Raw genomic sequence first — 22,191 nt, forward strand, 5'->3', positions numbered from 1 at the left:
ACATAAATACTTTTGCAACGACTATCTTTCGCTTTTATGTATTATTGAAAAGTGGTATTTGTCAATGTTAGTATGAAGCTATTGCTTAGCCTAGGCTACACAAAACTCTAAAAACGGGTAACGTTAATGTATGTAAATGATGCCATGCAAGGTAAGTTAGCTAATTGTGTAGCGTTACTTACCAAGTAATTAACACTGCGTATGCTTGTTTTTTAATAAGTTCAGTGTTAGGTACGAGGTTAAAGCTTACAGCTAACCTTAGAGTTAGCTTAATGCTAGTATGTGTAGACCACGTGGCTAGGTCGTTATTTCGGCTAGACCTTAACATGCTACACATTAGCACAATGAAATGATGTTTTTAGTGGTATTACTCCATGCTTGGTCTGACTTGTTAAGCATTAACGCCTTTTCTCCTGGATATTTGATCGATTGATGTCTGAAAGTGCTCCTCATATCCTTGGACGCAAGAGATTTGAAATTTGTGCACCACGTTGATTAATTTTTAATGAGACCACATAACTATTAAACAATAAATAAATACATGCAACTTGAGAATTTAAAACGGCAAGGAGCTAGTGTTACTTTAAATGGCATTTATGCACAATGTAAGTAACCTTTCATTATGCTATTCTACATGGCAGTCAGCTGTAGTGCCTTCTCCTTACTAATTATAATACCAATGTTTAAGTGAATCTGTAAATTCAGGACTTTACATCCTAACTTGGCCAACTTCACATGGACCACGTACAATGCTGACTGTCTAATTTTCCTTTACAGGAGCAGTTGGTATCAGAAACTCGACCTAGCACTTCGTTATGGACATCTGTATGGAAAACAGGCAAGTTTTCATCCCATATTAGGGCAGTTGTTCTGCCAGGCTCCTATCGAAGCCGATCCTGCTCTCATGTAGCAGTGAGCGGTCAAAAGGAAGCCGAGATGAAGACTTTCACCGACGGTCGCTGTTCAGTTTGAAAGTAACTGTTCCAGCAACATTTAGGGGAAGGACAACTGCACTTAAATCCAAGAGTTAATCACTGGTCAAGCTTATAAGACTGATTCTTTTAACTTTCATCTTTCTGCAGGTTTTTGCCTTCATTGAAGATAAAAGGACGAACCATGAAACTTACAGAATCATATGCAGGTATCTTCCGGAGCCACATCTTAAGTACAAACAGTTCTGGCTGTGATGACACACTTGCCCTCACTGATATGTCTTGATTGAGACAATTTATTGTTCTGAGCCACACAAGCTATAAAGTTTTTTTGTTTGTTTGTTTTTTTTTCTTTTTTTTTTTTTTTTCAAGAAAGTGAGTACAGATTTAAAGAGAAACCATTTGCTCCTTTAGGTGACCCACATGGCTGACCCACAGAGGACTTGATGAGGAAATCTCATGTTGAGGTAATTTTCCTTTCCTATTGTGACTTGTTGTCCACACTACAGCATGCTATCCTAAGGACCAGGGCTTGATTGTAGCGCTAGGTTCTCCAAGTGCATGCCAAAAAATAGGGCGGTCTTTGACTGTTGTGGCCCCTTCTGCCATCAGCAGCCACTCAGCTGTCCTACAGTTTCCCCATTTGATGGTGTAGTCAGAGGTGATCAATATTATACAGATGTTTTCATATTTCTGTCTTCTCCTGTAGGTATCGCTCTACTCATGATCATCTGTCTGGCATCCTTGGGCTGTATGGACTCAGACATCTTCTCTTCCTAGTGTGACAAGGTATGCAACTCCATTGTAGTACAGCATGAAGTAGCTATTGTGATCTATGATGAGCTCTTAATACAATGAGGACTGTTGGATGAAGCTTGCGGATATGGGACTGAGATCAGCCCTCGTTTTTGTTTTCTGAAAAGATTTGTTGAATTGCACTAAATTGAATATACTTTTTAATTCCAGGTTCAGCTGGCGAGCCACTCCAAGGAAGTGGTGTTGGGAGGAGTGTCCTGATTCTTGGCTGTAAAGCATCAACATAAGAATTGTTCTCTTGGACTGATCTTATTCTGCAGTAGAAACAGACCTGTGGGGGTTGGTTTAAGTGTGGGTGTGTATACACTTCATACAATGATTCTAAGATGATAAAGGCAATAAAACTCCGTATTAATGAAAAAGCACTGAATGTCTTTGAATTCATTTATTCATCTTTTACATCATTTGAATAACTTGCATGTTTTGAATAAACCTCCAAATCTGTGCCAGTAAATATTTACAGTAAGGCCACAAGATACAAAACACAGGCCCTCAAAACATCAGTGACCTATAAAATGATGGAGCAAACTCTCAAGATGACAAGATTAGCTATTAAATGGTTTATTTCTTGTGAGTTAATGGTATTGGAATGAAGAATCATTTCCCTTTTTGGTCTGGACCCCATTCAAGAACCCAACTTTGACAAAAGGATAATCTTGTATCAGCTCTACATATTACCAAGAGGCTATAGAAGATGTTTCAGTAAAGTAGTTCATTACAAGACAAGAGTTCCAAACACAAAATTGGCCTCAATCAGTGCAATAATGAGTCCATAATCCACTTCCCAGTAAATTCAGAACTATCAGCAACACCAGCAAGAAGGGGTTACATCTGTACAATTTGTAGTTATTTGCAAACATCAGTATTAAATATTTTCAGTACAGTGTACCTCATTCATTTGAGATAGAAGGTAATTTCAACTCTGATATCTCAGAGTCTGGGCTGCTGCTGCCGCTCCGATCACTGTATGTATCCCTGTGTCCAAGACAAGATCTAATCATCAGTACTCTGGTCTGACAAACTGAGCATGTCTATGGGTAAACATGTAATGTGATGTTGATGCTCACCGCGGAGAAAGGCGGCAGCCCTTCTGTAAGTAGCTCTGCAGCTTCCCAGCAGATGCCAGCAACAATCCAAGATAGGGAGGTGAAGGCTTGATGGGTCGAGAGGTGAACTCAGGGTGGTACTGCACTCCGACAAAATAAGGATGGTCTGAAACAGAGAATTGTTTTGTTTTTTTTTTTTTTAAATAAAGCAGGCAGAAGACTGTAGCAGACTTTACCTTGTAAAGACCCCGAAAGAAAACAGTTATCCACAAGATCAAAGGTACTTCAGTTTCCTTACCATCCAGCTCTATGACCTCCATTCTTTCCCCCTCAACGTCCTGACCTACAAAGCGGAAACCCTTCTCTTCAAAGTGACCCTTGAGCTCAGGATTGACCTGCACAAGGACAGCATTCAAAGTTACAAACACACCCACTGCAGTCTTTAAGGTGACGTGTACTGCTGGTGATGAACACACCTCAAAGCGATGTCTGTGCCTTTCGTCCACGTATTCTGCATCTCCGTAAAGTCTGCCTGTGATATAGAAAGTCCATAAGCAAGGGACACGCAGCAACACGTCAGTATTGGTCTGAAATAAATGTCAAATTTTTCTTACGTAAAATGCTGTGGTGAGACTTGAAAATGGTCCGTCTCTTCCCGAGCCTCATGGTTCCGCCCATCTGCCCGGGATTGTGTTCCGGCATATCGATGACCTGCCAACGTTAAATACGAGAGTCTCAATAAAACACACTACTCAGCTTCACAGGTCGAATTACAACTAGATCATTTCGTTATTCAGAAAATACAAAAAAAACCTTACCACTGGGTGCTTTGAATCTGGGTCAAATTCAGTTGAGTTGGCATCTAAATGTAAAACAGGCAAAGACAGATCGGTTAAGTTCAAAGCTCAAAGACAAGAAAAGAAGCAATTATTTACAGTTAAAGAGCTGCGACCAGCAAATGTTTGACATTAATGACAGAAATGTTTAATTAGTTATCAAAATAATTTAAATTTTTTTCAATAACTCCAATTGTACCCTACCTTTTCATTCAGTCAACATCACATTATTAACAAACATTAAGCGATGTCAGGATTTGGTAGCAGGTTATCTTTGACCTTCAATTTCTAAAATGGCTGACAATGGATTTTAATATAGCAGTTTGAATGAGTTTCCACTGTCAATTGCATGAATATTCTTCTCATGCAAATATGTTGTCCTCAGGTTACTTCAGTTCTCATACAGGGACAAACTGATTACTTTCTAGGTTTTATAAGCAGAAAAATCTAACAAGTAGACCTCATTTTGTCAGACTACCACCCCAAGGCCAACAATGAACATCTATGCTTTCTTTTCAGTTTGAGAAATTGTTCTAATTAGCTGTGTTGAACATAGATCTGACAACAAACTCTGAGATCCCAACACTACTTGAACACAGGGGTGAAGATGTAGTCCCACTCAGTCTTACACCTGAATTTGTCATAGTAAAATGAGGAAAACTGGCTTCGTTTTGAATAGCATGATAACTTTCTCTCCGGTCTTGCTAGTTTGGACTGATTCATTGAAAAAGGTTTTCGAAACACTTGCACCAGTTCAGTTTCAGCTGCGTAGGACTATCAGTATTACCTTCCCAGCCGAGCATGTTCCTGGCAAATTCACACACGGCCAACTGCATTCCAAGACACACACCTGCAGAAACACATCGGTCCAGGAGTGAGTTCACAGTTACTGATGTTGGCTCTTCATGTCAATAGGACAAATCTGAAGAAATACTCGCAGCGCTAGGTGTGTAAGATCAAATTGAAGCATGTACCCAGAAAAGGTTTTTTCTGGTTCCTGGCCCAGCTGATGGCATGGATCTTTCCCTCAGTTCCTCTGACACCGAAACCTCCTGGCACCAGGATGCCACTGATGAAAGATGAGGGGTGAAAAAAAAAAAACAGATGATGAAACTACAAATTAAATGCCCAGGTTGTATTACTTTCAAACAAATGGTGCCTCAGCACTCACTCAGCGCTGCAGAGTTTCTGCCATGCCTCGTGATATTTCACTGGTTCCTCCTGCAGAGTGCTCGGCTCCAAATACGCAGAGTCGATATACTGAGGAGGAGAGACGGACACATTTTAGGTGGCAGGTTGAAACAGATGCAGAAGATATGAAGATGCAGATATAAAAACATCTGTTTTCTATCTCTGCCCATTTAAACAGACAACATGCAGCCACTGCAATGCACACTCACTGATTCATGTATAGGATAGATTACGCTTTCACTTGAACACCCCATGTGTCCAAACAAAAACGTCAAGAGAAATGTGAGCATATAGTACTTCTTTAAAAAGCAGGTCCAGGCTAGATTTTTTACCCACACTATATAATACATATACTCTCCAGTAGATCTAATCAACCACACACAAATGAGAGCACTTGTGCAGGTATGGGGGCCTTTGATATAAATCAACTCATGAGCTGATCATATGTTTCAGAAGCACAAAATAGTCCTTTGAAATGCAAGTAAAGTAAAATGCATGTAACTAAATACTATACTTGAGTAAATTTACTTTATTACTTTGCATCACTGTGTCATAACATATTGTGATGTGTTTCCTGCACAGTGTGGGGACAGAACACAGGGTAACCACTAGATGGCAGCACCAGGAGGTTCAGTCTGACTCTAGTTCCTCTTTCAGGAGAAACTTCACAGCCCAGTTTAACTTTAACTTTTAATAAATTAAAAAAAAAGCATAATTCAGCACAATAGGCTATATATGACAGGAGGTCCCGACACTTTACTTTGTTGCACCTCTGCTGTTACTGCTACAGCTCATATATTTGGAGTGAACAAAATGAAGACATTGGTAAACTGTGATAATGTTGTGTTAACAATACATACCTTAACCTCCAATTTATGGCTAATGGCCAGCGCTGAGTGCTCCAGTGCCTTAATGACAGAAGCATAAGAGTCAGAAAACTTGGTGTACTTCCCAACCAGTGCTATAGAGCAGGTCTCCAACAGTCTGTCTGACCTGTGAAGACAACATGAAGATTAATGTACCATTTGAAACAACTGATCACAGCACAAGAGCAGTTTTGCATGTAATTTTAAATGTCTGATTTACTAATACTCACCTGTCAGACATCTCCTTCCATTTGGTCAGCATCTTCCTGGGTCGGGCCTCTATGGGCATGTTGAGTCTCCTGCTCAGATAGCCCACCACGCCCTGACTCTCAAGCAGCAACGGTACTCTGTAGATGGACGACACGTCGTGCACACAGATGACCTGCAACAAGACAGCTCAGTGAGTTTACAGTAGCTAAGAGAGTCTGGGGGCTTCAGTGTCTGTGAAGTACCTGTTCGGGTTCTACATGGCAGAACATGGAGATCTTTTCTTTGACAGAGTTCTCCAGCGCTGTGGAGCAACGACACATGATCTGTCAGAAAAGATGAGAGGAAACTTTAATGGTCACTGAGAGGGAAGCGGCTCATGTTCCACAGAAAACACAAGCAGGATATTAATATGAAGTCATGAGCACAGTGACCCAGGAAGACATGACGGTGCTGTGACAGCAGTGAACTGCAGTTTAATGTGTCAACACGTCAAGTTTGCAGTAAATACATGTACTGAAGTACTTCAGCTGAGTACAATTCAAAGGTAAAGGTACTTTGAGTTCGGAGTTCCAGATACTTTACATCAGTGTACATTTGACCAAATTTGTGTCAGATGTGAAAGCAGATACAAGCAGTGACCAAGTGGTGGAGCAGGGACTTCAGGACACAAAGACCTCAGGACAGAGACAGATAACTGAGGCTGGGACACAGAATACTGCTTCTAGCAATCGGCCTCAAAAATCCCGATTGGAGTAGCGCAAAGTGTTATTTATATCAGTTAAGCACCACCTGAATGCCACCGTATATCTGCCATGTTTCACTGTCAGTACTGCTCAATGTGACTTTGACATTTCCACTTAAGCTTAACATGAACATAAATCCTCCTTGTTGACTTCAGATTTCAGGTTGTTCTGGGGGTTAAATCAGGACAACCACACAAAAAATGTTCTGCAAGACATCTGGTGAACAACAATGATTGATGAAGTACACTGATGTGTAAAGTCACAGTCAACAGAAAATACACACAGTGACACTGTGTATTAATAGCAGGATGAGCGTCGATGAGTGACTCACCAGATCAGGGGACAAACCCAGCCCTCTCAGCTCTCTTACACTGTTCTGGGTTGGTTTGGTCTTTTGCTCTCCTGTTGCACTGGGCTGGACACAACAATGGATCATAAGACACATTAAACTGACTGCACACAACTTATCTGATGCTAACAGAGCATCTGCAACATCCAACACGACAAAACAGGTTTTGATCAAAATACAAGATACACACTGAACATGGAATCCTGTGTATCTCTAGTTAGATATACGGTTAGTATATCTGCAGTTCTAGATCTTCTAGTTTCCCTTTTTGACTGCTGGATACAGCCACCTGTTTGTATGGAGAGTTATCTCCTCCCACACATGAGCAGAACATACATGCTGGTTGGCCATTGGCTGTTGTCTTTGTGGTGTGTTTAAGTGAAACTTTTTGGCTCCAACAAAGGAGATGTGAGGCAATGCAAGAGCCAGCCTTTGTAGTCACACCAGTTCCCGTGATGTCAGTTTAGTGTGTCTTGGGCTTAACCCAAAGGTTTTCAAACTGTGTTTGGGGGAACAGCAAAAAGGTCCTTGAGTGGATTGTAGGGGGCTGCCAGCAAAAGGAGGATTGGTTAGGGTTAGGTTGGAAGAAAGAACAGTAAGGTTAGCTGTTTTGATGTTTTTGCATCTACTGTGGGGCCCTGGCCTCAACCACATGCTCACAATGCTGCAAATGTTTTCTCTGTTAAGGTACAAGCTGTGACTGCATTCTTCACATACTTCTGTCTCAATCCTCACATGTGCTGGCCTGCAAACCTCACAGGCCAGCACGTGCATGTATGACCAATGTATGACTCTAATGGAGCATTATGTTTTATTTTGGCTGTATATTCAGAAGTATAACTGGGCCGTGTGTTCTTATTTTTACAGTGTGTTTCCCAAGACAGGATCTATATGAAATTTAATTAAGATTTAATGTTGAAGTAAGCCACAACCCACAGGGGGTTTACAACGTGACTGCTACATGTGCAAAACCATACAACGGAGGCAAGACAAGGCACCATTACAAGCAGTGTGAATATATGTCACTGTATAGATCTGATCTGATAATTTCACACAGTTGAGTCAAACTGCCTCAGCGCCAATCGTTTGGACAAACATTGACAAAATATAATCAGCATTAACTTACTATGTAAATTGCATAATGTTAAATATCAACACATTCTCATTATGAGATTGGGCTACTTATTTATTTTGATATGATATTGGCGCAAATTAAATCTAATTTTAATTTTTACCTATGTCCAACAGGCCAAACCACACACTGTCAGAAATAAAGGTCACCATCATTTCTTCTTTGTCTACATTCCTTCATCAAAGTACGTATACGATGCCTCATAATTAACTTGTGTGTTACTCCGACATAGGAGTGCTTTTAGTTTCAGCGTGATTCCAAGGAGCGATTCTAACTACAGGCCAAGATTCTATAATATTCATAGAAATATGACATTTCAGATACGAAAATGTCGTTTCTGAAAAGTACAAAGTTGTTCTGCACCTCCAGAGGATGAAACACACTGCTGTGAGGGAGGCTCGGTGAGCGTGTGTGTGTTTCTATAGCTAACACATCTGCCCTCAGATAAAAGCAGCCAGGCCTGAAGGTGTTGCTCTCTCACCTGTGGTATCAGACTGACGTGAATGTTGCAGAAGTTCTCTCTCTTCACTTTAAACTGGAACTGTCTGAAGGCCTCGATGAAAGGCATACTCTCTATGTCTCCAACAGTGCCTCCCAACTGCAAACATGCACACAGCAACGAATATTATTAGTGATGATCGTGGTAGTCTTGGCCTCTGCAAGGGCCCCCACGCAGAGACAAAATAACATACCTCTATTACACAAACTTGAGGTTCTACATCATCATCAACGGGTACTTTGGCCTGCTTCACAACCCATTCCTGGATGGCATCTGTGATGTGTGGCACCACTGTAAAAGACAAAATCATTCTTGGCTAACCATTTCTCTTCAGCATGGCACCCTCCTCCAAACATACACAGTGGTTGCTTACCCTGCACAGTCTTGCCCAGGTAGTCTCCCCTCCTCTCTTTGTTGATGACTGACTGATAGATCTTGCCGGTGGTCAGGTTGTTGTCTCTGGTCAGACGGATGTCGAGGAAGCGTTCGTAGTTCCCAAGGTCCAAGTCCACTTCACCCCCATCATCCAGCACGAACACTTCCCCTGTACAGAGCGGCCATGACACATTTGTAACACAAACACACAATATGTGGCTGTTTAGTTATGAAATAAGTCCAATGACAATTTTCTCCGACATACCATGCTCATAGGGTGAAAATGTGCCCGCATCTATGTTGATGTAAGGGTCGATCTTGATGGCAGTTACATGCAGGCCGCATGATTTCAGGATTGTGCCCACACTGCTAGCAATAATGCCTTTGCCAATACCAGAGATGACTCCTCCAGTTACCAGGATGTATTTCATCATTGTGCTCTTTCTGGAAATAGATGACTGATTAAAATCATACCATAGACTATTAAACACCATTCATTCAAAGGATTAAAAACCATCATAAACATTGTTTTGTGTGTTCAGAAAATTGTTTGTTTGGCTCCACTGTAAGTAAACATACATCCCAACTATACAATATCAAAGGACACAAAACTTAAAACACAAGTTTAAAAGATAGCAAAGACTGCAGTGGAGCACTGAAGAGGAAAAGTGTGGATAAAGTAAAAAAGGGACTGCTTATTATACAACACAACAAAGTACACATTCAAAAATGTATGTAGAGTAGAAGCAGCCTGAACAGAAATTAATGTTTTACCAAGCAGTTTGACTCTTCTCAAACTGCTTGGTCTACTCACGATTCAGATATCTGACAGAAATATGTGTTACAGCTCACATTAACAGTACAGGTGTGTTAAAGACAATGCGGCTGTTAAGCTAACCAAAACAACGGAGAAACCTCAATGTCTTTGCTCTACAACGTGGATCCCAGTGCCTGTTGACGAAGTAATTAACAGGGACGCAGATAAACGATAAACGCGTATAGCTAGTGGTTTATGAACATGACAAAAACTTAAAGATGACCATATTTCAAAACTACGTGTACAGCTGCAAGCTCCAAGTCTTTTCCAACATAGTAGGTTCACCATGTAACGCATGGCACATGGGAAACGCTCGGTTACACACTCCGTATGAGTCGAGTGGGTGGGAAATTACCGATTCCTTTTCACTGAGAAACTACAAGTAAGTGCACCGCCCGTCCCGGTTACCACCTCCCAAAAAGTCAACGACTCAAAAATGAAACCCGCCAGCACAATTAGCTTTTAGCTAACAGGCGTAGTATCAGTGTACGACAACTAGTATCAGACACTCAAAACCAAGGCTTCTGTTAGTGTCTGCAATGGCAGACGGACACATTTAACGGTCGAGAAACAGAGCACCACGGCTGATTTATTTCATTTACTGTGTTAAAATACAAATAATAGCTAAGATGTTATCCTTTTCTAATGACTGCATCAAGCTCACTAACTTACATGTGGCCAGGACTACCGACACTGCATTCAAAATAAAAGTGAAAGTAGCTGTGCTTTACCTTTATATGAAAAAGGTGGAAGCAAAACAGCCACGTTATTGACAACAATTTGAGCTACAAGACTACTGCTGAAATAAATGTTTATCAGTCGGCACGAGATATTACACTGATAACACTGCGGCCCATATCGTTTCTAACAGAATTTTATTCTTACTTTCATTAGCCGGAAGTACAGTCTTATTTATTCTGCACAACATGTAACTTAATAGTTTTCTAGCTAGTCAACAGCCTCCGTCAACAGCATCAAATTTCAACTCACCAAAATATTCTTCAGCAAGAGCAGTCCCTCCAAACAAATAATCGACAACGAAAACAGTTCACAAGAGAGACGAAATTTCAATCTAAATAGGAACGCTACAGCCTTTGAGTGTTTCCTCTACAAACCCTTCTATCCTCAAACTGACTCGACACGTGTATGGACCACGATTCGGGCTGCAGTACCTCATTCATTACAATCGATGCTTACAAGACGGTGCTGCCTTTAGGTATACCTCGTAAACTGCTATTACCCACGTGGGAACATTGCTCTCGTGTTTTTACGTCACTTGAAGTATTCATAATGATATAGTCCGGTGACATTAATAATCTTACAGAAAAGTTGGGATATGAAATAAAAAATATTTTTTTTTTACATATACGTACATATACGTATGACGTAACATACATTACATATATAATATGTTACATAAGAGCAACGTTAATGCAGTATTATAAACATGTAATCAATACTTTAAGCTGAAGCAAAGATAATTTTACCTGCGTGATATACCATTGGGCAGTATAATGAACCGTGCCTTGTGTACACAAGTAATCATGTATTTTGCATCTAAAATCGTCATGCTTAAAGTCACTCATAACTATTGTAGTTATAAGCTTTCAAAGTATAATGAAATACACTTATCAGGATTTGCTTCTAAATTGTAGTGGGACAGAAGTATAAGGTAGCATAAAATGAATATACTAGAAAGGTACACTTATGTTAAAAACTGTACCACACTTGTTCTTCAATGGGTGTAAATCCTACTGTCATGAACCTAATTTCTCTCCACCGCTGTTTACATATATCTCGATTATCACAACAAATTCCTCATGTATACTACTTTCCCCGTCAGTTTTCTTATTGTGAGCACCTGAATGCAGCACATTTTCATTTGAAACAGCAGGGGGCGCTCGTGTTTCATGTTTCAAGACTCAGGCTGGAAAAGATAAAAAAAAAGGAAAGAAAAAAAGAAAAAAGTTGCAGTTTCCTCGTGTTGAAAGGCCTTTCACCAATAATGAATACTAAATGTTTGGTTTAGCTTTACAGATTAGGTTTTTATCACCATTAGATTATTTAGTTTAAAGCACCCTGCATTGTTCATATCTTATTTCCAAGAAGCAGAGTCCACATGTCACAAGTTTTGCACATTTTATCTGTGTGATGCCCAAATGTTCACATCTTTTATTTTCCAGAAACCGCAGAGAGTGACTAGAATACATTAATAAGTCATTGAACAGAATAACCTTAAATGCTACTGTCACAGCCATTTTTCCCTGACAATAGATGTAACAATGCATCAGTGTGACTCCAGTGATAATGTCTGCTGCTCTATGAAGTGACAGAGCAAAACTGAATTGATCCTGCAGCAGAAACACTATGTTAGAATGGTTAGAAGTACAGAAATGTTTTCCTGTGGGGTTACAACACACAGGTTCCTCTTTCTCGCGTTGACACAACACAACACTTTGTGCTGCTCTGCTCCATATAATGATTGGCCACAGTCCAAAGTGGTTAGTTACACTGTACCGTGGAAAGGTCAATGGTCTTGTGATGTGGATCACAGTGCAATATCCTCATTGTGTTCAGTGAGATATGAAGTCCAGGCAGGGAGCACTGTGGTCTAAATTTTGTCAAACTGATTGACTGATTCAGTGACTGATTCAGATTAAACAACAAGATGTCCACATAGCCAACTGTTGTTTGGATCATCTGCAACAGGGTTCATTGGGCTCACTGTGTGGGTGAGTACAAGCACTGCAAATTAAAATAACAAAATGATGGAGTTAGTGACTGATGGCTGACTCACAGACAGATAGCTGCAGAGCTGACTGATGCTTCTATGTAACACCCAAATCTCTACTTGTGAGCCTTAGCAGCCAGCTTAGTCTCTGGAACACAGGAGGGGGGTTTAATGAGAGTTTTAATTCATTTTTGACCAGAGCTGTGATTGAATTAAACTCCCACAGAAGGGCTGGATCCTTTCCTCACTGCAAGCCATTTCCTCCTATTAGAGATGGAGGCTAACAGAAGGAGCAGGCAGGGAGGCAGGTCAGTCTGAGATGGTCATTAATTTGATGGAAACATATATTCTTACAGACTCAGCTTGTCCTGTTAATGTTTTGACACACCTGCGCCTGTGTTCCTTTGCACATTTTAAAGGCACAATTCAGCATGTCGGGAAATTTTATTTGTTTTTTATTCCTCAAGGTAGAGGAGATTTGTTGCATGAAGGTAAGTCATGAAAACAGCTGGCTAGTTACCAGGGTGCTAGGGTGTTTTTCTTAGTGAACAACAGCAACAGGGACCAAATGCAGTTTCCTGAAGTTTCTCTTTGTAAAGAAAAAAGATAACGGCGTCAGCAAGCTTTAAACATGTTGATCTGCAAATGCTTTAACTTTCAACAGACCTGTGTTTCCCCTGTTTTCTAGTCTTTATGCTGATACACATACCCTGACTTCAGCTATACCTTTCATATCAATCTTATTGCAGACATTTACCTCTTGGGCACAGTAGAAACAAATTGTAAACATAAAATTGATATTCTTTAGTTGATAAAGCAAATGTGTTAGCAAAAAGCTGCTTAATTACACATTAACAGTTATGGCGCAACATTAAACTTCATCTGGAGTTGTTCTGGCCATCTGACAATTGTAAGTTACTAATACTCTTTTTCAGCTCTGTTAGATGCCATATTCTTTGTCCACTGACTAGTCTCTAACTGCGTCATTCTGCTGTTCGGTAGCAAGCAGTTTCTGTGAGTTTCTCTGAAAACGGCTGCCTGCTGCGACCAGAAATGATGCGATGAGAGCGTTTAGAGTGAACCAAAAGTGTAGAGTTGCAGTCAAACAGCTAAACAAGGAGCTGAAACTCAACATAACACTCCATAAAGCAGAGGTTAGCACTAGATTTAGCTCATACATTTCTGTAGGTTCATCACTATAATCAAGCCCTTTCACATTGTCACGTTGTTTTCACACTGATGCCTGATTCTAGAAATATTTATAGCTGCTTTAAAATAGTAACATACCTTGAACAGTTTGCCAAAGGGCTTTTTGTCTTTATACGCTTACATCTTTCTGTTCTCAGTATCTTGGTTCAAGCAGCATTACTTTGGGCATCATCTTGTAGGTGACATTATTACTGTAGTTAGATTCCATCTTGTCCAGGATGGCATGTTTCAGGTCAGCTGCGAGCGTGGCACCCTCCTCAGGGGCATTGCCGAGACAAACAAAATAAAGACTAGCCGCCAAATTAAACGACTCACGCCGCTTGTCATATAATGCGAATGTCAGTTAAGCATATTGACTAATGTAATGTAACTGTGATTGTACTAGAGTATTTCTTGGAATGTATGTTTCTATGCGTTTTGGCCTTTCGTCTACATGCAAACCGCGGTTTAGGTCACTGAAAATCGATCTTTTGGAAAACTACTTTGAAGGTGATGATGTTCAAAAACTTTCAGTGTTCAGTATCTGTGTGATTTATCGAAATGTTTCTACCCTCACTAGTTAGCGCCACAAATACTAGTCGGTTTATAACTATTATTATTATTATTATTAGTGGTAGTGGAGGAGGAATAGTAGCAGACGTAGTAATCAGTAATCATTCTTTATAAGGAGTTTTCTTTTTCGTATTGTTGCTGGGCTCAAGAATGGAAAGCCATTCCATTGTCTTTGCAAAAGAGATGGTGGGGCATTTGTTCTCCACACAGGCTGTTTACCTGCATGCAGCCAAAGCCTTATGAAATTTGATTGGTCCATTCCACTCAGACTACAAACGGACTACAAATGGAAACCAGAACACTTCCAATGCCAAATTCTTGTCCCTTGTCTCCAGACTCCACAATCATATGTATTTCTAGAGATTAGATGAGACAGATTACACTGATGATTTCCTATGCTATAATCATGTTAAAAGAAGAAAATCTCAAACATGAAAGGGATGAAAGTAACAGATTTTGACCAGGAGACCAGTCCATTGATGGTGCTAATTCGTCAAATTTGTTGTGCGTGGTATAAGCCTTATCCCACTTATCCAGTGTGAAAAATGTAGGCCTGTCTTACTAAAGCTTTGGCAATAATGTGGGGGTTAAACATCATGCTAAACCAGCTAAGTGCTGAAGACTGCCTTCCCCTGTGAGTGTGTGATCCCAGAGAGGAGTGCAGCAACGCCGTGAAGGGGGATGGGCAGATTACAATGTCTTACACCATGGTGATGAAGTCGCCGCCATGCACACAGACTCTTTTCCTGCTCTCAGTCTCTCTCCATTTAGACCAATATATCCAGAAGGCTTGTTAATGTAATGGTACTAGTGTTCATCTGTATCATCCACCTCTGAATCCAAGAATTTAATTTGAAAAGCCCATAATTAACAAATGAATTACAATTTAAGGGTTGTATACATGTTAAAATGTTTGCAGGTGAATATTTGATGAGATTTGTATTCCCAACATTGTAAAGGTATTAAGGTGACCTACACCCCAGTTCTGGGTTTAACTAAAGTTTAAATTAGTTAATATTTTTATGGGGTTTTAATACCTTATCTGCATAGTTTAGGGGGTATATAGGAAAACTCCCCTAGAAAATGTGCAGAGAAATAGTATGTGTAGCCCTTTATTTGTACCATAAAAGATCTGTGATTAATGTGTAACTTCAGTAATCATTCTGTTTTGAGAAGTTTGTATTTTTGAACCATTGCTCCATGTTTACAGACTTTGGTATGTAAATAACTAATAGCTACAAAAAGCTTTAAATCGGTCCAATAAATAAAATAAAGTTGAGTAAAAATAAAGTTAATTTCTGGTGAAATAAAAAAAGATTTTACTCCTCTACACTTTTAACATAAAAGTCAAAGTTGCCCCCAGTGATTACATTGCAGCTCATGTCATGGCTGCCAGCTGAGGAGGTCTACCTATCTACTTTTTTTTTTTTTTTTATCTATTAGTCATTTACACACCAAATGTGTATAAACAGGGCCCAGTTTAAAAACTACTAGCACTCCCCTTGAAGTGGTTTAAGGGTTAATATGGGAATGAAATGTACTGAATAACATGAAATTTGTCATTGAATTTTCATTGTAGCTGAAAAATGAAGGTCATTTCAAGGTACACATTATAGGCCCCGAACACCCACGTATCAGCTTACTTTCGATGTTTATTTACATGTTTATTCTAATGTAATGATAAGTACATTTTAGTTTGAACCAAAATACTTGGATTGTTGCCTTAGTAAATGTAGCCTGTTATAATCACAAAAACCTGCTCCTGAAAATAGGACGAGTCATTTTTTGGATGCAATGACAAAACATCAAAAGTGCACTGCAGGCAGCCAGCCAGCCACATGACCTGGGAAATTTACAGATCTAAGCTAATTGCTAGCTGATATTGGAATGAGTACATTTGCTATGCCAGCACCTGCACATAAATCAAAATATCAGAAAAGGAAGAAAAAATAGAGAACTGGCAAGTAATGACCAACATTTTTCAGTCAGCTTACAAAGCTGCTCCCAGCCAGGCTGAAGAGGCAAACAATAGCCAGGAGGCTACAAGCCAAGAGATAGTTAATGTCAGTGAAGGAGCCACCACCACCGTAGTGAGAATGGGGATAGTGTTGATAATAGCAAAGGTATTGTACATGTGTTTATGTAGGACAGGTAGAACATGTGCCTGTGTTGATAGTAGTAAAGCAGATTTGAGGAGGGCCCATTCATATGTCACAAGCTTCTAATTCACCAAGAGGAATTCAGTTTCAGGGGTTTCAAATAAGACTTTACACCAAGTGAAAACAGTTTCGGCATGTGCAAAATATTGGAGTGGAGCTGAGAATGCAGCGTGTGTGCAAACACCGGTCCACATATTGATTTCTTTTGACGACGGCTGCGCTGTGAGAAAGCATTCATTACATGACATCATTAACCACTTAATGGGCAACAGTGCACTGAGAGGTGATGAGGAGACTGCATGTGCAAACATTTTATTAAGCTCTGCTGCATGCTGCACAGATCACAGTTACATTGTACTGCTTTGTTTTTTGTTTTTTCAGCTCTGATGAGTCCTCAGTCCTCTTTCTGTTCACACTATAGTTCCTCTGGAACTCTCAGGCCTTTACCGCTTTGGCTTATGGGTAACATTCACCTGGAACAAGATGACAGGTTCTATATTAGCCTTATCCATATTACTGTGGTAAGTAGTTAGAGTAGCCCACAGACATGAAGAAAAAAGAATTGTTCAGATCACATGTGAAGACAAAAAGCGACTGAAGAAACTCCTCCTCCACTTGCCATCTTCTCATCAAAGTATCTGCAGCGGCTGTGAGGCTGTGACTATTACTGCTGTAGTTATGCTTTAAAATGTCTGGCAAAGCTACGGATGATCTGTTTGATACCCTTTTAAAATGTTGTCAGAATATTGGATAATTTGTTCATTGAACTGTCAACACAGTAATGAAGTTTGACTGTGAAACAGAGGAAAGTCTTGTGTTGCTTACAGGCATTGTTTATGACCCTTTTAGATGCAAGTTTTTCTATCACTTGTTTAAACTGAGAAATTACATAAAACTTTTGAAAGAATATATTTCCAATTTATAATTACTCTCATTCTATAAACACTCCAAAATCCAAACATGACAAAAACACTTCTTAAATGTCATGTGGACATTCTCCAACACACACCACTCACCTAAACAGTGCAGAAATGAGTGGCAACGGCTCTTCCGGTCTGCAGCAACACCCCCTCCCCCCAGGTGGACAATGTACACACATACATATACACTACATATATGTATAACACCATATTGTTTAACCGGAAGAAGATTTTTAGTCACTGAACATCTCGATCTTAGTTATCAGAGAAATAAGCTGACCAATCATTAACTGCAGCTCAGCCCACAACCCACTAGATGGCTTGTGCCCACTAAGACACTGATTTTTAACATGGAAACTGCTTTATTCAGTGTTATTACCAGCTTTAATTACCAGGTCCCTTTGTTTTATAGGAGACCTCTGTGGATAATATGGTTCTTCATATAAACCTCATGAACAATGAACACTGAACAAGCTGAGCTAAAGTTGGTGGCAGTTCGGCTCGCAGCGCCTCCCGATGGCCTGTGTCAGAGAAGCCCTGATTTCAAAAGTGAAACGGCTCAGGCTTCAGTACTAATGCTGGCCCAGGAAAACTCTGTTCAGGTGAGTGGAATGGGTCGCGCAGTCGTCCAACCCGCAAGTGAAAAATAAATGTGTTGTCTAATATAATGTCATCTGAAAACAAGCTCCATAGCTGAAAGAGACCCTTTCCAGCTGAGCTGCGTGCATGAATGGGTTGTAAAGAAAAACATCTGAAATTACTTTTTTTATTTTTTTAGCCCAAGTGCTAATCATTAGCTCATTCAGCCAAGGGTGTGGCACAATTGTATCCCAAATTCAAAAGTGAAATTTAAAGTGATAACTGTCAAATATAAATGCAAATGAATAATATAATAGTCATAAAAAAATTAGTTTAGGGAGAAGAAACCAAACTGAAAAATTTCAAAGATTTGCTTGTTATTCATAAAAGAAGTCAGTCGTGTGGAGACAATTCTTTCTAAAATCTTTAATTTAAAAAAGGCATCTTGCTATACTAACATCAAGGAAGGTCGACATAGCTTAGGCTCAACATGCCTGGCTAACCCATTACTCTTGATTTGTAGCGCACTCTTCTGGTTCACACCATTCACTCAGAAATCATGGGAGGGTACAGGGTCGTGTGCTGTACATATTGGGTATAATCCAAAAAATGTTTGATGTAAATGTACAATTCAGACATAAACAAGGAGAAGCAGGGTAACAAATATGAAATGTTATAATAGTGATTTATTAAAGGTCTGAAAGTACGAGAAGAATACCAGATGGAAATTTGTCGCTTGATTGAAACACAAAAAATAAACAGTTTAGGTCTTTTGTTTTGTTTTTTTTAATCCTGTGTGTTACTGCAAGGCAACCCCTTGAGCTGTGATTCTGGGTTGGTGATAAAAAGAGGGACACATTCATCAGGGTTAATCCAAGTCTCTGTGATGATTTAAAAAAAAAAAAAATCAATATAGTTGGTCATGATAAAATCCTGCCAGATAAAAGTCTTACAGGCTGCTTACACTGAGTAAAGAGCTGATTCAGTTGCAAGGGTGGAGGAAGTGATTTCAGCTGTGATCAGATTGTTTCTGTGTGGACCGCGAGCTGATTTTAGTATTGCAACACCGCCTTTCAGTGAAATGCACTGCTGGAGCGAACCTTTTTTAAATGAAGATTTGGAGCAGTAAAATGTCATCAAACCTAAATCTACTTTAAAGCTAGATTTTCAAAGGCGCGTTCCTTCAATTTTTAATATTTACACAAAATCAGGTTTAGGCAGCCTAGTCCATAAGTGCTGGTACTAGCCTGTATCCTTGTCTTCTGCTTCATACTCACGCCCCATCTGTTAATGCTCCAGCACGAGCTGTTGAGCTGCCACAGCAGAGATGTAACTGAGCATGTTTATATCACAGAAACATGAACCGACGCTACAGAGCAGCATCACACTGATGCAGTCGTCAGGCTTCAGGGCTCACTCCTCCTCTGCGGCTTTTATCTCATTTAATTATGCTGAGAGGATGACATCGGAGCTTGGCTTTTGTACATGCTGCGATATGGCTCTGTGGAAGATCAGTGGGCAACTGTACCCCCACACCTCACCCCCTCAAAAAGACTCATCTCTCTATCTCCCTCCTCTCATTCACTGGTTAATGACATTACTCATCTCTCCCCTGGCCTCAGCTGTGTCAGTGGAACAGCTGGGGTTGTTCCTAGGGCACAGATCCTGGGAAAGATTAATCAAAGGTCCTCCTGCTGCCATTGATTAAGACAGAGGGGAGCGAAGGGCAAATCCTCCTCTCATCCTCTGCTTTATTTTTTAGGATCTCATTCATTTAAATTACAGGTTGAACAGGAAGGGAACTTTGAATACACACACCTCGTTGGTTGGATTATTCCTACATGTACTTAACCTAGATAAGGTCTACCTTGGTGTCCTTCTTGGTAAGGTGTTTTCCCCCCGACCTTTTAGATTGTCTTGGCCATGACCATCTTGCACATCCAGAGCTAGTTGTGTAGTTGTAGTGCAGCTGGTGAGGGGGAGGAGGCTCTAATGATATCAGTTAGAACAGAAAAGAAAAACAATCCTCCAAACCACATTAAGAAAACTAAATAAAGAAATCCTTTATAGCACGGCGTTTCAATGTTTTATTCTATGTTTGAGCTGAAATCTTAAAGAGCAACGTCTAGTTTTCACACCTTTAACAAATGTATACCTAACTTTGTCTGAAAATAACCACTGGAAAAGTTAATGTTCATATATTTCAAACATAAGGGCATACATTCAAAGGAAAAATGGGTCAATTTTGAGCAAAGCTCCCACCACACCATCACATGAGGGAGTCAGTCCTCGACTCTGCCTCAGTTTAGTGTGAGTTGATTGTATTGAGTCTGAGCAACTGTCATTTGTTTTTAGCAGTTTTACATTCATTTTCAGCATTTTGAATCATGTTGAATTATTTTGTGTGTGCAGATTGCACAAAGTCAGCTTCTCAGGACATCTGTTTGCTAACAAAAAACAACTAGTTGACATTAGCTTTCCTTGGTTCCTGGGAAGTTCTGTGCATCTGAAGGGACAAGCTTCATTGCTGGATCTGTAATGAAAACCGTGGTCATGCACAATGCTCATTTTAGACAGAAGGATTATGTTCCTTGTGATATGATGGAGCTCAGAATGGGACAAAATGTATGCTGTGCACTGCACATCTTGCTTGCTAACACTTATTCACTTCTAGATCATTCAGCATAATGATTTCAATAAAGAGAAGCAACACATGGGAAGTATGTATTATTGTAACACAGCGTAGTTATCTTGTAAAACACTAATGGTAAAAATAACAAAAACTGGTAATGTGTAATGAATGCTGTTACATGAGAAAGCATAATCAGTAAGTTTGTCAACATTAGAATCCTGAAGTGCCTGTTCTATAGCAAACAAATTCAAAGTTTGCATAATGTAGGAGGTCTTAAAAACACCTTAGTATGATGCAGTCCAGTACAACCCAACACAATGACTATCTCAATAATCAACATATAACTGAATTAACATATTGCAGACCAAATATCAGCATAAACTGGGCACTGTAAGCGTCGCACAGGTAGATTTTATGGTGACACTTTATTCAGCATGCGGCTTAAAATTGTTAGCCGTCGGATCTTCAGTAGTACTGGCTGGTGTTTGGTTTATTTTGGGTCTATTTCGTATAAGTATCACCCTATAAGGATTTTACTCATATTGCACACCACGGAAAAACGTTAACTTTGTCATCTTTTGTCCTCTGTTCCTGGTAATCTTACCTTGGCCCAATTATGCAGTATATAGTAGCTCTGGTTTGTCATGTTTATAAGTGTTGTAAACATGGTTCGCCATGCTTTGCCACTTGACCTCCAGCACATATGGAGCTCTGGGAAAGTGGAAGCTGCAGCCCAGTAGAGGTGGTTAATGATAGCTTGTCCTTCAAGCTTCAGGTCTTAAGAGAGAGAGAGAGAGAGTGACCGACCCAGACAAGATTCAATCTCAGACCAGCTTTTCATTGTTAGAGAGAGCCTCATGAAATAAAATAAAAATTCTTACCGTTCAATTATCAATTAATATTAGCAGGCTTGCCATATGTTGTGTTGTTGCACTTGCTTTATGTTTGGCTGTTTAAGTAAAGTTGCTTACTCGCTAGTTTTTAATCATAAGCTCTGTCAGTCAGCATATGTCTTTAGCTTCAGAAATTGTCTTTTCCAGTTCCAAATCCTTCAGCTTATCAATAAATACATGTGTACAACTGGCCATAGCTGGGGGCTTAGGGGCCACGGCACACTTTGTATTTGTGAGTGTGGTGCACTTTGAAACTGTAGGGGGGCTAAGTTGCAAAAAATGCAAAGTTTTGCACAAAGCTGCTTTAAGCAGCTAATATTAGCAGGCCTGGATAGCTTAGCTTCACCATATAGACAAAAGTACTGGGACACCTGACCATTACGCCAACAGGCACTTTGATAACATTGCATTCTAAATACATGGACATTAATATACAGCATCCAAAACAGCAGTGATAGTATCGCAGCAGTGTAAGAAGTAGCGTTCGTAGCATTATCAGCTTTTGCAACAGAAGTAGTGGTAGCAGCAGTTTAGCAGCCGTGTTAGTACTAACAGCTGAGGTAATAGCCGCATTTTCAGCAGTAGCTGTAATAACAACAGTAGTAGTAACAGTATATTCAGTGATCCACCCATCCACTATTAAAAATATGTTTTTTCATGGCTCAGCCTGTCTGGTCCAGCCTGCGTCCTGCCTGTGTTATCGG

General features: G+C 40.0%; 1 protein-coding gene, 1 long non-coding RNA gene and 4 other non-coding genes across 8 annotated transcripts; 5 read left to right on the forward strand and 1 right to left on the reverse strand.

Moving 5' to 3' along the window:
* The first annotated feature begins 873 nt into the window (after positions 1 to 873).
* LOC124049178 lies at positions 874 to 1,010 on the forward strand. The gene has a single exon (XR_006841369.1). It is a non-coding gene; the product is annotated as a small nucleolar RNA SNORA16B/SNORA16A family (small nucleolar RNA).
* A 66-nt stretch (positions 1,011 to 1,076) lies between these two features.
* Positions 1,077 to 2,093, forward strand: LOC124074393. Its single transcript, XR_006845845.1, has 4 exons — positions 1,077 to 1,141; positions 1,347 to 1,399; positions 1,642 to 1,721; positions 1,899 to 2,093. It is a non-coding gene; the product is annotated as an uncharacterized LOC124074393 (long non-coding RNA).
* On the forward strand, positions 1,177 to 1,246 carry LOC124049177. Its single transcript, XR_006841368.1, has one exon. It is a non-coding gene; the product is annotated as a small nucleolar RNA SNORD103/SNORD85 (small nucleolar RNA).
* LOC124075239 lies at positions 1,439 to 1,568 on the forward strand. The gene has a single exon (XR_006845981.1). It is a non-coding gene; the product is annotated as a small nucleolar RNA SNORA44 (small nucleolar RNA).
* LOC124049175 lies at positions 1,761 to 1,833 on the forward strand. Its single transcript, XR_006841366.1, has one exon. It is a non-coding gene; the product is annotated as a small nucleolar RNA SNORD99 (small nucleolar RNA).
* Positions 2,094 to 2,118: 25 nt separating the features above from the next.
* On the reverse strand, positions 2,119 to 11,006 carry ctps1a (CTP synthase 1a). 3 transcript variants are annotated; one of them, XM_046417272.1, is made up of 18 exons: positions 10,985 to 11,006; positions 9,261 to 9,439; positions 8,994 to 9,164; positions 8,814 to 8,911; positions 8,603 to 8,719; positions 6,972 to 7,055; positions 6,140 to 6,220; positions 5,918 to 6,069; positions 5,682 to 5,814; positions 4,802 to 4,890; positions 4,605 to 4,699; positions 4,418 to 4,480; positions 3,613 to 3,656; positions 3,409 to 3,505; positions 3,271 to 3,326; positions 3,093 to 3,189; positions 2,816 to 2,960; positions 2,119 to 2,723 (listed from the first exon to the last, which is right to left on the reverse strand). In XM_046417272.1, exons 1-18 carry the CDS (start codon positions 10,987 to 10,989, stop codon positions 2,639 to 2,641), a joined length of 1,791 nt encoding a protein of 596 aa, XP_046273228.1. In that variant the 5' UTR covers positions 10,990 to 11,006; the 3' UTR covers positions 2,119 to 2,638. The 3 variants fall into 3 exon arrangements, with proteins under 3 accessions (XP_046273228.1, XP_046273229.1, XP_046273230.1); XM_046417273.1 differs by lacking the exon at positions 10,985 to 11,006 and adding an exon at positions 10,803 to 10,978; XM_046417274.1 differs by lacking the exon at positions 10,985 to 11,006 and adding an exon at positions 9,894 to 10,332.
* Between the last annotated feature and the right edge of the window lie 11,185 nt (positions 11,007 to 22,191).

This window comes from Scatophagus argus, chromosome 17 (genome assembly GCF_020382885.2).
Source record: "Scatophagus argus isolate fScaArg1 chromosome 17, fScaArg1.pri, whole genome shotgun sequence".
NCBI lineage: Eukaryota > Metazoa > Chordata > Actinopteri > Scatophagidae > Scatophagus > Scatophagus argus.

What these genes read in the sequence shown, in the direction of transcription:
- ctps1a (XM_046417272.1), bottom strand. An exon ending in ACGTCAGTCTGATACCACAG is followed by an intron (nt 7,056 to 8,602) that starts GTGAGAGAGCAA and finishes TGTTGTGTCCAG; the next exon opens with CCCAGTGCAACAGGAGAGCA. An exon ending in CCAGAAAAAACCTTTTCTGG is followed by an intron (nt 4,481 to 4,604) that starts GTACATGCTTCA and finishes GTGTTTCTGCAG; the next exon opens with GTGTGTGTCTTGGAATGCAG.